This window comes from Eretmochelys imbricata, chromosome 2 (genome assembly GCF_965152235.1).
Source record: "Eretmochelys imbricata isolate rEreImb1 chromosome 2, rEreImb1.hap1, whole genome shotgun sequence".
In the NCBI taxonomy this organism is placed as follows: Eukaryota; Metazoa; Chordata; order Testudines; family Cheloniidae; genus Eretmochelys; species Eretmochelys imbricata.
Window position 1 is genome coordinate 208,129,263 of NC_135573.1, and position 16,165 is coordinate 208,145,427.

Below are 16,165 nucleotides of genomic sequence, written 5' to 3' on the forward strand. Positions count from 1 at the left end.
CAGAGCAGTGCATTACTACTATGCTAGGCCACTAGGCAGGCCTTGTCTTCCCTTCTACTCTCCTCTTTTCCATCCTTCTTTTGGCTGTCTGACAGTACCTCAGTTGATTTCAGTGTTCCTACGTTAGATGGCATCTCCCGTCACGAGCCTTCACTCTTCTTACACACTTCTTATGGCCTGTATTTGCTTTTCTGAAGCTTGCACTTCTTACGTGTGAGGCAGGTGCCTGCTATTTCTATTGCGATTGGTTTCTCCTCTCTTTGTTTTCCTTCCCTCCATACCTTTTTCTGTCACTGCTCCTTGTGTCGGGTTTTTGTCTTGTCCCGCTGTCCCCCCCCCCATGCCAGTTCTTGAGTCTGTAGGAAAATACTTTCCCTGACAGTTTCTCACATGAGTTCTTCAGTCTTTTACTCGCCCTCTTGTGGGTACCTGTCTCCGCAGAGCCTCCCGTCGTGTGCCATTATAGAGACAGGAGCACCTTTGAACAGAGAGGGCGGCTGTAAAGTTTATGTGTTCATGAGCGTGAAAGGGTAGTGCTACTGTGCAGGCTGAAGCTGTGGGCGGCCTCCCCAAGGAAGGCAGTGTAGGCCCAGTTAGAGTTCTAGGTAGCATGAAGATTATGTTGGTAGGGACCTCTTACAAACTTCTGATCTGGATCTGGGCTCTGATTTCAAACACCAAAGTCTTGATTTGGGTCCATCTCTAATTAGCAAGTAGAGATCAGCTATTAGTCTTGGTCTTCATGCTTCCTCAATTGCAGAGCTGGTCCTAAGGACATGCTAACTATACAATCTTATTTGATGCCCCTTTGCCTGTAGTGGCATCTCCATGGCCCAAATGCTGGCCCCAAGTGTTGCAACTACAAAGAAAAATTATCTTTTTTACATAGGAAGAAGGGGAAGGAACAAAGAGCCACAGAGGTATGGGGGGGAACAGTGGGAAGTCTTGGTGAGTTAAGGGCAGGAGAGGTTAAAGAAACTAAAGGACCCCCTCCTCTTTGCTTCTCATGCCTCCTCTCAGCTGAGCAATTATTGCATCTCCTTACAAGTGTCTGACAAGCAATGACCCAATATCTGTTTTAAACACAGAAGATCAAATTCCTCCCAGGTGTAACTCCAATGACTTCAGCAGAATTATTCCAGGGATGAATTTGGCCCAGTTGGATATACAATATATTGTTTTACTATTAAGACAAATCTATATTTATTTAAAGTAAGGTAACTTTGTTTCTTTCTGCTCTTCTTTCCATCTAAATTCAATCCAAGACAATTATCCCTGCCATTTCCAGTCGCACACCCCTACCAGACACACATCTCCAGGTATGCCACATTCCCAAACTTTAAATCACCAGAGGATCAAGACACTGGCATCCAAGCAAGCAACCATCGACTTTTTCATGCCAACGTCCCTACAAAGGCTTATGATGTGATTGTTTTGAGAAAGACCAAAGGTAAAACAGCACTTGGCATTTGTTTGGTGTTCTCAAATGTTTGTGATTTGGTTGAAATGAAGCCAGTGTGTGAAAATAATAGCGACAGAGCTAAGCAGCTTGGCTTAAGCTGGAGCATTGCATGCTGGTGCCAAGCATGCTGCCATCATGGCTCTCGATTTCCTACAAAGGTGAAGCATAAAATTTAGTGTACAATCTTCTCCCGTCATGGGAATAATTATTGGTAGTTACAGGCAGTGAATGGGGCTAGAAAAAGCTATGGCAGAGATCAAAAGTTTGCAAATCCTGGGCCAAATAAATTCATCCCTGTAGTAGCTCCATTGACCATGATAGTTACACTATGGAAGAGACCCAGATGTTTACAAATGGCAGAATGTGCAGTGAGAGGTCACAGGGTACAAAAACATGTGGCAAACTTTTCCAGGCCCCTTGCAGTCTGAGGACTTGTCTACACTTGCAGCACAGCTGTGCCACTGTAGTGCTTAGTGAAGACGCTACCTAAGCCAACAGGGGAGCTTCTCCCATTGCCGTAGTATTCCACTTCCCCGAGAAGCAGTAGCTGCTATGTTGACAGGAGAAGCCCTCCCATCGACACGGTGCTGTCTGCACCAGGGGTTCAGCTGGTATAACTACATCGCTCGGAAGTGTGGATGAGTGACATAGATATACCGACATCAGTTTGTAGTGTAGACCAGGGCTGAGCTGAAATCCCCACACTCACTGTTTGCGGATGACTCCTGTATGTTTAAACAGTCACTGAACTGTTTATATTTTACCCCACCAAGGTGAAATTATTTCTAACAGCAAACTAATGCTGCTCAGAGAAGCAGTAAATTACTGTTACTCATTACTCACATTGAGTAGCATCTTACTCCACAATGGTCCCAATAGGATTCAATGCGAGTAAGGGGCTCAGAATCTGGCCCAGGGCTCTGGTAAAATGTAGTACTCTGGCTTTGCCCCCGTTTCTCCAGATCACAATCTCTTTGTTGAAGTGTGTATCCTTTTTGCAGCTCTCCTGTCTGGGTTAACTAGCACACGTGTTGTCATTAGCACCCCATGGCATTTAGGTGTGGGGGCAGGATGGACATTTCTTTTCCAGAATAGCAGGACTCTTGGTGCCGTTGCCAGCTTCTCTGCTCCATGTCTGTGCGAGCCAAGCACAGTTTGGCACTCTCTGTTTAAAAGAGGAGCAGCATTTTCTGGAGTGATAAGAAGCTGATGACATTAAGCAGCAGGTCAATTTGCATTAATCAGCCACCTTCCCTAGTCACTGTCACTGTGCTGAACAGTGATGTTTAAGAGGGTTGTATGATATGGGGCTACTTTGGTCAGCCATAAACAAAACCTTTTCACAAAAAGCGTATAACATTGGAAGTACTTTTTTTGACCTCTCTTCCGCTTTTTACAGTTCTCCATTCAAACTAAACAATGCTAATCAGATGTGTGGAGGTGGGTTTGCAAAACCTATTTTCGCTCAACAGGGGATCATTGGAAGCCGGGGTCTATTCCCAACAAAGTTTATTGGGTTAAGAATTACTTTAGAAGCAGCAAATGACTGCTCTTCAAAAATTCTTTGACTTTATTCGTTGTTCCCTCTGTATGATCTTACTTATATGGGCAAGCTGGGACAAAAACTTATTTACTGCAGTTTGCTTTTAGTTGGGGAGATGGAAATCTAGATTGAGGACTCAGGTAACCTAGACTGAGCTTGGGTGGCTTTTATCACTTTTACGATATAAAGAATACTTTGGGTGATTGTAGCGGGGCGGTTACCCTGCTCCTAGGATAAAAGGAGTGAGAACAGCTGAGGGAGGCTGGCTAGGTAGCTGGCCACAGCTGGCCTTGGTAAGAGGGCTGTGAGAGTCTCACTCCAGCCCTGCAGTGAGAAGGACCTAGCTGCCTGGGAGAGACAGGGTACCTTCAATAGAGCAGTGCTGGGGAAAGGGCAGGCTGAGCTGGGGAGTTCAAGCCTGGCTACCTCCCAGGCTGCGGCCTGGCAGGAAAGCCTAAGGAGGTACTGGGGCTGCAGGGAGACAGCTGCGGGCTAGAAAGATAGCAGGTCCAACCCCCTTGCCAATGATGAGTGGCCATTATAGACTGCAGTTTTCCCAGAGAAAGGGAGCTAGATGACAACTGGCAGTAGCCACTGAGGCAAGGTGGGCATCCTGGGAGGAGAGACCCAGATAAGGGGGCCTGAAGTGCCCGAAGTATAAGTGGTGGAGAGTGATGAGGAAGCAGATACCGGTAGGGAAAAACCAGCCTGCAGGAGGCGCTCCGAGGCTGGAAAGAGCTAATTCCCAGACAACCAGCAGGAGGTGCCGCGTCGGTGAGTCGGCGGCTTGCTACAGTGATATTCGCAAAGGTATTAGGCACCAAACTCCCATTGACTTGACTTGATTTCTGGGGGAGTTGGGTGCAGGAAGGCCACACAGCAGAGCCGGGATCAGAACGAAGGGCTCGTCTATTCCTGCAGCGATGCAGCTGCGCCACTGTAGCGCTTAGTGAAGATGCTACCTATGCCGACGGGAGAGCTTTTCCCGTCACCGTAAATACTCCCCCTCCCCGAGAGGCAGTAGTTATTTTGACGGGAAAAGCTCTCCCATCGACACAGTGTCACTCCCACCCCGGGAGTTCAGTCAGTATAACTGTATCACTCCATACCCCTGAGTGATGTCATTATAGCGACATGAATTTGTAGCATAGACCAGGGCTCAGTTGCTCCAGGCCTGTGCTCAGTCAATTAGGCTACTGCATTGATCAGTGGCATTCAGTTCCACCTCTGGGTGAGGTTTTATGGGCAGAGGCCCAACGTTCTAATTCACCAGTTCTTATTTATCCTGTAGTGTTTTGTTTGTACTTGTAAAACTATACAGGGAGAATGCAGCGAGAGTCTTGCCAAATTGGTGTCAATTTGCATTAAACAAGAGCCCTTGCAATAAAACCCAACCCAGAGAGGATTTGTGTACAAACCTCAGCCACCAATGAACTTTTCTCCCTTCTTCTGTCCCTGGCTCTGCCTGATGGATATTATACTATAGCCTGTTATTTTTTTCTCAACCATTTAGGTAATCCATATAGACATGAAGTCATCAACATTCCATCAGACTCCCAGAAGGAGGCCTTGCATTGGCCAGGACAACATGCATACTTTCATGTAGGTAACTGTTCCTGTGATTAGGAAAATTTACATTTTTTATCAAACAAAACCAAACCCTTGTAAAACTGATTTAGAAGAAATTAAGATGCCTGACTGCATTTCAAATTAATTTCAGTTACAAACCCATTCAAGCCCTGAATAGAGCACAGTGTAGTCAAAACAAACAGCCGTCATTTTAGGAGAGATTTTTCATTCACCAAAAAAACATGTAAATAAGATCAGAAGCTAAGAGAGGCTGTCAGGCTAAAGGCTCTTTTTGATTTAAGGGATAAAAATCCAGTGCCCAATCTAGTACCCAGAGACATGTAGGAGGAGGAATTTCTCATGCTAGATTAACAAAATGGCCACTGAGCCACTCCTCTGCAGCCCCTCATGACTGGAGGATCTGTGTAGCAACAGATACTCTTTTGCCTTGCCCTGGTCCTGTCCTCATGCTGCCATACAGGGAGCCTCTCCCAGCAGAGCTCATCTCCATGCTGTGCAAGAAGAGCACCTCCCCTACACAGATCTCTGAATCCAGCTCTGCCTTACACAGCTGAAGCACACTGGTTCCATTGCGGGGGGGTCCTGCGTGAACACAGAATGAGTAGATGGATTTGCCCCTAAACATTAAGGCTCAGGAACAGCGGAGGCTCCCTCAGGGGCCACAGGTGCCCGAACCATGGCCCTGCCCCCACCCCACCCCACCCCACCCCCACACTACCTCTTCTCCCCAAAGCTACACCCCAACACCACCCCTTCTCCCCAAGCCTCCGCGCTCACACCGCCCCTTCTCCTTGAGCACACACTAGGGTTGCCAACCTTACAGGATTGTCCTGGAGTCTCCAGGAATTAAAGATTAATCTTTAATTAAAGATTATGTCATGTGATGAAATCTCCAGGAATTCGTCCAACCAAAATTGGCAACCCTAGGCCACACCCTTGTGCCACCTCTTTCCCCCAAGACCCAGCCCCCCACTCACTCCTCTCCACCTCGTTGCTTGTCCTTACAGATGGTAAAAAATGGAAGGGGCTCAGCCCTCCCACTTTTAAAAGTGACGAGGTCATGGCCCCCTGACCTGTCCTGTTCCAGCACTTGTGTTAAGGCTTCTGCTACTGTTTGTCTTCAGATGAATAGAAAGACCAGGTCTCTGCTCAGCCTAAGTTAGATGAAAGACATACATGAGACAAGATGAAGAGTATAGGAAGGCCAGTGGTAAACAAAAGGAGGATATAGATACAGCTTTTGGGGATGCAGTTTCCTATGGATATTGAGAGATACAAGCCTGTTGACTTGACAATCCCTATGAAGCACCCTGTTAATATGAATGCGTATGAATGGTATGTAGAGTCCAGCCTCCTGTGTCCTTGAAAATATGAGAGCAAGGAAGAGCCTCACATGAAGATTTTAAATCGAAGTGTATTGTTTCAGATGAATTATGCAGATGTTAAATATTCTAATTAGACTGTAATGCAGGGCTGAATTCCAGTGGTGCAGAACTACGCTCATGAGTAATTCCATCAGAAACTTAACAGAAAGATTGCTGGATGAAGTGTGGAAAATTGTTCACAAGAGTAAGGGGTGCGTAGGCCCTTTCTAGAAATAAATTTATGTTCAACTCACCCATGCTGCCACTTAATGTTTCCTAAAAAGACCATATTTTCCGATCTTTTTCATATCAGAACTTTAAAATACATACAGATACCCCATGTCTTAAAGACACCTCACCTAGATGCAGCAAGATTTTTATACTTTACCTATTTTATTTTTTCCCGCCAGTTTCCTAAATTTGTTGAGGGAAGCAGTCAGATATACTATCCAAAGCCACCAAAGACTGTGGCTCCGAACGCTACATGCAACCCACTGGAACCTAATCTCTCTTCAAGGACAACTAACATGCTGCGAAACGTAGAGAGGGCCCAGTGGATAACAACATATAACCATGATTTCACAGGTATGCATTATTTTTAATAGAAACCAATAGAGATAAAGAAGAAAAAATAACATGATGTCAGCAGAAGGGTTTAGCCAATGGATTTAGTTTTCCATTTTTGAGTCCTATTTCAAGATTTGGAGTATTTTTAAAAAGCAGCTGCATATATGATAAATGTTACACAGGGTAACAGTTATTTGAGTTTTTCCACACACGTGACTAAATATTTCTTCTCATTTGTCTAACCAAAGCAGACTAGAAAATAAAATATGTTTCCATTAAGGTAGAGGTCCCATGAACCCCCTTGTACTGGATGATTACAACATGAAGTTAATTGGCAGAGTAACTGGAGAATTAGGGGAAGACGTGGAACTGGTAAGTACTGCAATCACTAAGAACCTCATCCTGCAACCAGACATAGCGTTCACGAACAGGAGTAGACCCAGATATGACTTGCAGTAGTAGCCCCAGTAATGTGTGTTTACAAGATCAGATTTACTCTAAACTGGAGATAAATTATTCATAAGTTAAAATCAGTGGTCATCTATTTTGTAGACAGAAGTTGTATAATGTATCAAAGATGTGTTCAATTACTAATTTTCTTGATTGTGACTCTCGGCTTAGTTGAATTTTCTCTCTCATCTTTCAAAGCTGTCACCAGCACATGGCAAAACTTTACAGTACCTTTTGCCTCTAAAAACATTAGTAATGCCACCCTTAAAATCAGAAGGGAGGTCTCTTGTGAGTGGTGCACCATTGCAAAGGCTGAAATGCATTGGGTCAGATCCTCAGCTAGTGTAAATCAGCATAGCTCCATTGAAGCCACCAGCTGAGGATCTGGCCTATGGCCTTTATCAGACTCGGTCTTTCCTGATAACATGTAGATTTAGCTTCCATTTGGTAAAAGTCCATGTAGCATCACATGTTATTGTTTGTCTACCAAGAAGAATCAGCTGAGGTTTTTGAGATAGTTTTCCATTCTGCTACTTTCATGTAAGTAATTTGCCTTTTTATTTTAAGGTGAATCAAGAATGTACAATTCCTTCAAAGTTCTCTGATTCTATTTTAAAGTGCAGTTCTATTCTGCGAAGGGTAAAATGGCTTTGGGAGGTTCCATGTTTATTGTCTCAATAATTTTAATATTAAATGTGCTCAGGATACAAGTAAAAATGTGTTTTCATAACTGCCAGCCATGCAAACTAAACATCAGATATGAAAATCAAGCTGAATTGCTCTCTTCTCATGCATCATTACCTATAATAAATGTTCTGCAGGCCAATTTATGCCCTCAGTGACACACATGCAGTCCCATTGTCTTCAGTGACTTTGCACAGGTGTAATTGATTGGAACTAGGTAAAGTATTCTGTTGATAATGCACAAGAAGGAACCAATTCCAATTCACTGTCCCACAGCTGTGCTGGCTCTGCAGTGCTAGCAAGAGTAAAGAAGTTATTCAAACTCCTTTTGTCACTAAAAGATCCAGATGATTTTGAATGCACACACGAAGCGGATCTATTGAGTGAGACGGTACCATTTTTTACAAAGTCAATTTTAAGAGTAGAAACAGATAACATTTCAAAAGCATTTAAGTTACTTGGGCTCCTAAATCCCATTTTTAAAAGTGACTCAGTCACTAAGGGTATGTCTACACTACGAAATTAGGTCGAATTTATAGAAGTCGGTTTTTTAGAAATCGTTTTTATATAGTCGATTGTGTGTCCCCACACAAAATGCTCTAAGTGCATTAAGTGCATTAACTCGGCGGAGTGTGTCCACAGTACCGAGGCTACCGTCGACTTCTGGAGTGTTGCCCTGTGGGTAGCTATCCCACAGTTCCCACAGTCTCCACTGCCCATTGGAATTCTGGGTTGAGATCCCAATGCCTGATGGGGCAAAAAACATGGTCGCGGGTGGTTCTGGGTACGTCATCAGGCCCTCCCTCTGTGAAAGCAATGGCAGACAATTGTTTTGCACCTTTTTTCCTCAGTTACCTGTGCAGACGCCATACTATGGCAAGCATGGAGCCCGCTCAGCTCACTGTCACCATATGTCTCCTGGGTGCTGGCAGACGTGGTACTGCATTGCTACACAGCACCAGCAACCCATTGCCTTGTGGCAGCAGACGGTGCAATAGGCCTGAAAACCATCCTCATCGTGTCTGAGGTGCTCCTGGCCGCCTCGGTAAGGTCAGTCAGGAGCACCTGGGCAGATATGGGCGCAGGGACTAAATTAGGAGTGACTCAACCAGGTCATTCTCTTTAGTCCTGCAGGCAGTCCTATTGTACCATCTTATGGTGAGCAGGCAGGAGATGAGGATGGCTAGCAGTCCTATGGCAACATCTTCTGCTGCACAGCCAGGAGATGTGGATGGCTTGCAGTCCTACTTCACCATCTGCTGCCAGCCAAAGATGTAAAAGATAGATGGAGTGGATCAAAACAAGAAATAGACCAGATTTGTTTTGTATTCATTTGTTCTCCACCCCCGTCCCTCCCTCCCTCTGTGAAATCAACGGCAGACAATCGTTTTGGTGAGGTCTGTCAGGGGCACCTTGAAAACTTTAATGGAGATTCAGTACTCCCTGAAATACCACAGGCATTGAGCATTGGCCTGCTAAACCCAGGGTTTTGAGTTCAATCCTTGAGGGGGCCATTCTGCATGACAGTTGGTTTTTTTTCTCCTTGATGAAAAACCACCCCCTTTGTTGACTTTAATTCCCTGTAAGCTATGTCGTCAGTCGCCCCTCCCTCCGTCAGACCAATGGCAGACAGTCGTTCCGCGCCTTTTTTCTGTGCAGACGCCATACCACACCAAGCCTGGAGCCCGCTCAGATCACTTGGGCAAATAGGAGCACATTGAACACCACGCGCATTATCCAGCAGTATATGCAGCACCAGAACCTGGCAAAGTGAAACCGGGCAAGTAGGCGACGTCAGTGTGGTGTCGAGAGTGATGAGGACATGGACACAGACTTCTCTCAAGCACGGGCCCTGGCAATGTGGGCATCATGGTGCTAATGGGGCAGGTTCATGTGGTGGAACACCGATTCTGGGCCTGGGAAACAAGCACAGACTGGTGGGACCGCATAGTATTGCAGGTCTGGGACGATTCCCAGTGGCTGCGAAACTTTCGCATGTGTAAGGGCACTTTCATGGAACTTTGTGACTTGCTTTCCCCTGCCCTGAAGCGCATGAATACCAAGACGAGAGCAGCCCTCACAGTTGAGAAGCGAGTGGCAATAGCCCTCTGGAAGCTTGCAACACCAGACAGCTACCGGTCAGGCGGGAATCAATTTGGAGTGGGCAAATCTACTGTGGGGGCTGCTGTGATGCAAGTAGCCAACGCAATCAAAGATCTGCTGATATCAAGGGTAGTGACCGGGGGAAACGTGCAGGTCATAGTGGATGGCTTTGCTGCAATGGATTCCCTAACTGTGGTTGGGCCATAGACGGAACCCATATTCCTATCTTGGCACTGGAGCACCAAGCCGGCGAGTACATAAACCGCAAGGGGTACTTTTCAATAGTGCTGCGAGCACTGGTGGATCACAAGGGACATTTCACCAACATCAACACAGGATGGCCGGGAAAGGTACATGACGCTCGCATCTTTAGGAACTCTGGTCTGTTCCAAAAGCTGCAGGAAGGGACTTTATTCCCAGACCAGAAAATAACCGTTGGGGATGTTGAAATGCCTATAGTTATCCTTGGGGACCCAGCCTACCCCTTAATGCCATGGCTCATGAAGCCATACACAGGCAGCCTGGACAGTAGTCAGGAGCTGTTCAACTACAGGCTGAGCAAGTGCAGAATGGTGGTAGAATGTGCACTTGGACGTTTAAAAGCGCGCTGGTGCAGTTTACTGACTCGGTTAGACCTCAGCAAAACCAATATTCCCACTGTTATTACTGCTTGCTGTGTACTTCACAATATCTGTGAAAGTAAGGGGGAGACGTTTATGGTGGGGTGGGAGGTTGAGGCAAATTGCCTGGCTGCTGGTTACGCGCAGCCCGACACCAGGGCGGTTAGAAGAGCACAGGAGGGTGCGGTGCGCATCAGAGAAGCTTTGAAGACCAGTTTCATGACTGGCCAGGCTACAGTGTGAAAGTTCTGTTTGTTTCTCCTTGATGAAACCTCCTGCCCCTTGGTTCACGCTACTTCCCTGTAAGCTAACCGCCCTCCCCTTCTCCCTTCGATCACCACTTGCAGAGACAATAAAGTCATTGTTGCTTCACATTCATGCATTCTTTATTAATTCATCACACAAATAGGGGGATAACTGCCAAGGTAGCCTGGGAGGGATGGTGAAGGAGAGAAGCACCGGGAGGGGTGGTGGAGGAGGGAAGGACAAGGCCACACAGCACTTTAAAAGTTTAAAACTTATTGAATGCCAGCCTTCTGTTGCTTGGGCAATCCTCTGGGGTGGAGTGGCTGGGTGGCCGGAGGCCCCACCACCGCGTTCTTGGGCGTCTGGATGAGGAGGCTATGGAACTTGGGGAGGAGGGCGGTTGGTTACACAGGGGCTGTAGTGGCTGTCTGTGCTCCAGCTGCTTTTCCTGCAGCTCAACCATATGCTGGAGCATATTACTTTGATCCTCCAGCAGCCTCAGCATTGAATCCTGAGTCCTCCCATCACACTGCCGCCACCTTTCAGCTTCAGTCCTCTCTTCAGCCTGCCACGTACTCTCTTCAGCCCACCACCTCTCCTCCCGGTCATTTTGTGCTTTCCTGCACTCTGACATTGTCTGCCTCCACGCATTCGTCTGTGCTCTGTTAGTGTGGGAGGACAGCATGAGCTCAGAGAACATTTCATCACGAGTGCGTTTTTTTCGCCTTCTAATCTTCACTAGCCTCTGGGAAGGAGAAGATCCTGTGATCCTTGAAACACATGCAGCTGGTGGAGGGGGAAAAAAAGGGACAGTGGTATTTAAAAAGACACATTTTATAGAACAATGGGTACACTCTTTCACGGTAAATCTTGCCGTTAACATTACATTCAAAGCACATGTGCTTTCATTCCAAGGTCGCATTTTGCCTCCCCCCACCACGTGGGTAGCCCCTCACCCCTTCCCCGTGGCTAACAGCAGGGAACATTTCTGTTCAGCCACAGGCAAACAGCCCAGCAGGAACGGGCACCTCTGAATGTCCCCTTAAGAAAACCACCCTATTTCAACCAGGTGACCATGAATGATATCACTCTCCTGAGGATAACACAGAGAGATAAAGAACGGATGTTGTTTGAATGCCAGCAAACATACACTGCAATGCTTTGTTCTACAATGATTCCAGAGTACGTGCTACTGGTCTGGAGTGGTAAAGTATCCTACCATGGTGGACGGAATAAGGCTGCCCTCCCCGCAAAGGCTTTGGGCGTACATCCAGGAGAGCTGCAAATGCCAGTGCAAATTAATCATTAAACATGCTTTCTTTTAAACCATGTATACTATTTTAAAAGGTACACTCACCAGAGGTCCCTTCTCCACCTGACAGGTCCGGGAGGCAGCCTTGGGTGGGTTCGGGGGGTACTGGCTCCAGGTCCAGGGTGAGAAACAGTTCCTGGCTGTCAGGAAAACCGGTTTCTCCACTTGCTTGCTGTGAGCTATCTACAACTTCATCATCATCATCTTCCTCGTCCCCAAAACCTGCTTCCGTGTTGCCTCCCTCTCCATTGAAGGAGTCAAACAACATGGCTGGGGTAGTGGTGGCTGAACCCCCTAAAATGGCATGCAGCTCATCATAGAAGCAGCATGTTTGGGGCTCTGACCTGGAGCGGCCATTTGCCTCTCTGGTTTTCTGGTAGGCTTGCCTCAGAATCCTTAAGTTTCACGCAGCACTGCTTCAGGTCCCTGTTATGGCTTCTGTCCTTCATGCCCTGGGAGATTCTGACAAATGTTTTGGCATTTCGAAAACTGGAATGGAGTTCCGATAGCACGGATTCCTCTCCCCATACAGCGATCAGATCCTGTACCTCCCGTTCAGTCCATGCTGGAGCTTTTTTGCAATTCTGGGACTCCATCATGGTCACCTCTGCTGATGAGCTCTGCACGGTCACCTCTGCTGATGAGCTCTGCACTCACCTGCAGCTTGCCACACTGGCCAAACAGGAAATTGAAATTCAAAAGTTCGCTGGCCTTTTCCTGTCTACCTGGCCAGTGCATCTGAGTTGAGAGTGCTGTCCAGAGCGGTCACAATGGAGAACTCTGGGATAGCTCCCAGAGGGCAATACCGTCTAATGGCATCCACAGTACCCCAAATTCGACCGGCAAGGCCGATTTCAGCGCTAATCCCCTTGTCGGGGGCCCTTTAAGAGCCCTTTAAGTTGAAAAAAAGGGCTTCGTCATGTGGACGAGTGCAGGGTTAAATTGATTCAACGCTGCTAAATTCGACCAACTCCTAGTGTAGACCAGGGCTAAGTGAAAGTCAATGGGACTTAAATGTCTAAGTGGCTATGTCACTTTTAAAAATGGTACTTTTAGATAAAGCATATGTCTATACTGCATCTGGAAGTGTAATTACGAGGTAAGGCAGACATACACAAACTAGTCTTGACTGAGCTAGCATGCCAAAAATAACAGTGTCACTGCAGCAGTGCAGGAAGCAGGACAGGTTAGTCACCTGCATAAATGCTTAGGGCTCAGACAGGATAATATTTAAGGAGTGAAGACATATCCTTAGATGCTTTTGAAAATGTTTAGGGTTGTCAGATAATTGCAGTTACTTCAAACAATTAACTCAAAACAAATGAACTCAATTAAAATATTAATTGCAATTAATTGAAGTTTTAATCGCACTGTTAATAACAGAATACCAATTTAGATTTATTATAAATATTTTGGATGTTTTTCTACATTTTCAAATATATTGATTTCAATTACAACACAGAATACAAAGTGTACAGTGATCACTTTGTATTATTTTTTAATTTCAAATATTTGCACTTTAAAAAAGATAACCAAAAAAATAGTATTTTTCAGTTCACCTCATACAGATACTGTAATGCAATCTCTTTATCATGAAAATAAAAGGAGTACTTGTGGCACCTTAGAGACTAACCAATTTATTTGAGCATAAGCTTTCGTTAGTCTCTAAGGTGCCACAAGTACTCCTTTTATTTTTGCGAATACAGACTAACACGGCTGTTATCTGAAACCTGTTATCATGAAAATGCAACTTACAAATTAGAATAACTATTTTTTTGCATAACTGTACTCAAAACAAAACAATGTAAAACTTTAGAGTCTACGAGTCCACTTAGTCCTACCTCTTGTTCAGCCAATCGCTAAGACAAAAAGTTTGTTTACATTTACAGGAAATAATCCTTTCTGCTACTTATTAACATTGTCACCTGAAAGTGAGAACAGACATTCACATAGCACTGTTGTAGCTGGCATTGCAAGGTATTCACGTGCCAGATATGCTTAACATTCGTATGCCCCTTCATGCTTCGACTTGTAGATTGCACTGTCTTTTGTTTTTCTTTTTTTTACAGTGCAAATAGTTGTAATCAATAAATAATAATAATTTTACCCCATATCTTAAACAGAAAAGATGCTGAGTTCTCTTAAAGGTGACCTGGAAAAAAATAGTTTGTGCCCTTTTTCTGCTTCTTTATGATGTATAAAGGAGGCTTGAAAAGTGTATTTTCAACAACTTGCTTCTAGACGAGAAAATCCAAAATGGCAGCTCTCATTAATTCAAACACAGGTCAGTTTTCCTTGCCCTCTGGCCTCAGAACTTGTGTCCACTCTGGGCCAGACCTGTTTGTCCCAACAACATTAGTACTTTAAAATAAATAGCAGAAATAAAACATTTGGGTTATTTGAGTAATTTTTAGACTGCAAGCTGTACCAGGCAGGGATGGTCATTTACTCTGTTTGTACAGTGTCTAGCATAATGGGGCTTTGACTTAGTTGAGGCTCCTTGGTGCTACCGCAATACAAATAATTAATAATGACGATAGATCAGTGGTTCTCCAAACTATGGTCTGCAGAGAGCTGGCTGGCCATATGGTTTTAATGATCCTCATTGTTTCCAACTGCTAAATTACATTAAAAGAAGCTAAACAATATACATTAACATAAGTATTTGTTGGTATTGCAACGTGGATGTCATAAGATCACAAATAGGAGGGATGGTAACCACAGAAAGTGGGAGAAGCCACCTCCCATTTGTGTCCTGTACATAGATGCTGGGCACAATAGATTTATTGTCCTCTCCCAAGGAAAAGGTCTGAGTTTAGCCTTCCAATATGCTCTGGGCAGGGGTGGGATCATAGTCTAGGCTCCTCGCCTAGCCCACCAGAGTTGGCGTGTCTACAGGAGGGCACTAACTGCTCACTTTCAAAGGGTGAAGCAGTGGTCATATTCCCCCTGACTCTGTGCCCATGTCTGGCAGCACGCCTCCGCACCACCCCAAGTATGGGGCTGTGGATGAAGACTCACACTTGAACCCTTTTGGCAGAGTAAGCCAATGATCAGGACCACCAGCCACGACACTTTTCCTTTGTTAAATGCACAGGTTTAGATGCCAACCCTAATCCTTTTTTTTGCCTCCCACAGAAAGAAACATTTCTGCCTAGTCTCTCACAAGTGAGACCCCTAGAAGGGCGCATTGCACGTTTCCTCCAAAGTCGGCGTCCCCACGAATCAGTTTTACAAGAACAGGATTCCTCAGATGTCCGCGTGCCTCCAGTTTTGTACACAGTTCATGCTGTCATACCCAGTTACTCAGACGTGATACTTAGCAATAGGAAAACAGCGACAAATCTGGATCAGCAATGTAAACATACAGAAAACGAAGCCAAGAAAAGGGAGGAGGACTCACTGCAGACTCTTCATCTGCCTCAAGCATGTTACCAGAGGGATGAGAGTCAGGATAACAGACGTATAGTAAACAAATTTCAGAAAATCACAGATACATGGCAAATGGAAGCTTTGTACAGAAGGCAGCTTGCAGTCAGACCTGACTCTGACCCTTCTCCCACACCGTCTTGGAATTCCCTTTACTATGAAGATTTGAAACCTAGCCATTTAGACCAATACATTGTATGGCACAACCCAGTTAGTCTTTGTAAGCCAGGTGTACCAAAGAATCAAACTGGTGGAGAAGGTGGACATTTTCAACCTGAGTGCAATGATCAAGAGGAAACCCAATATGCTTTGAATTTGGATGGCAACCCACCTAACATGGCACTGCCTGAATGGATTCCTAATTCTGGGGTGCCTCGACCTCAGACATCATTACTCGAGCTTCAGGATTCCTTTTCTAAAACAGGAGCACACAAACGTTTTCATAATTCTATTAAAGGAGAAGCAAAAGACCTCAGGGATAATATTCATGAAGGGAGGAGGCACACATTCTATGGCTTCAATTCATTTTATTTCTATAACTGACATGTGCCTTTGTCCCTTTAAATTAAAAAAAAAAAGACCCAATCGATCCCTCTTCTTATATTTATGATCTGATGTTTTGTGGCTTATATTTTGGGCTATTTTCCTCTGTTTTACTGGTAAAGTAATGAAAAGAACATCCACAGTCTGAGACACAAAACCTTTTGTTTAAAAAACAAAGGTGATGGAACACAAAAAATAAATTGTAGTGAATCCCCAGGGATGGACTGCATTCACCCAACGGTTGTGAAGGAG

The 16,165-nt window shown here is 45.2% G+C and overlaps 2 protein-coding genes across 2 annotated transcripts in view; one reads left to right on the top strand and one right to left on the bottom strand.

The window, feature by feature from the left end:
• The window catches only part of SPMIP4 (sperm microtubule inner protein 4), a 43,933-nt gene extending 28,020 nt beyond the window's left edge, over nt 1–15,913 (top strand). The window contains exons 5-9 of the mRNA XM_077808741.1: nt 1,266–1,450; nt 4,519–4,607; nt 6,370–6,544; nt 6,807–6,898; nt 15,080–15,913. Of these exons, the coding sequence (XP_077664867.1) occupies nt 1,266–1,450; nt 4,519–4,607; nt 6,370–6,544; nt 6,807–6,898; nt 15,080–15,913 (1,375 nt within the window). The remainder of the gene's footprint in view (nt 1–1,265; nt 1,451–4,518; nt 4,608–6,369; nt 6,545–6,806; nt 6,899–15,079) is intronic.
• Nucleotides 10,873–12,302, bottom strand: LOC144260655 (uncharacterized). Its single transcript, XM_077809338.1, has 2 exons — nt 11,987–12,302; nt 10,873–11,415 (listed from the first exon to the last, which is right to left on the bottom strand). The coding sequence occupies exons 1-2, from the start codon at nt 12,207–12,209 to the stop codon at nt 10,895–10,897; spliced, it is 744 nt and encodes a 247-aa protein (XP_077665464.1). The 5' UTR covers nt 12,210–12,302; the 3' UTR covers nt 10,873–10,894.
• Nucleotides 15,914–16,165: the final 252 nt, after the last annotated feature.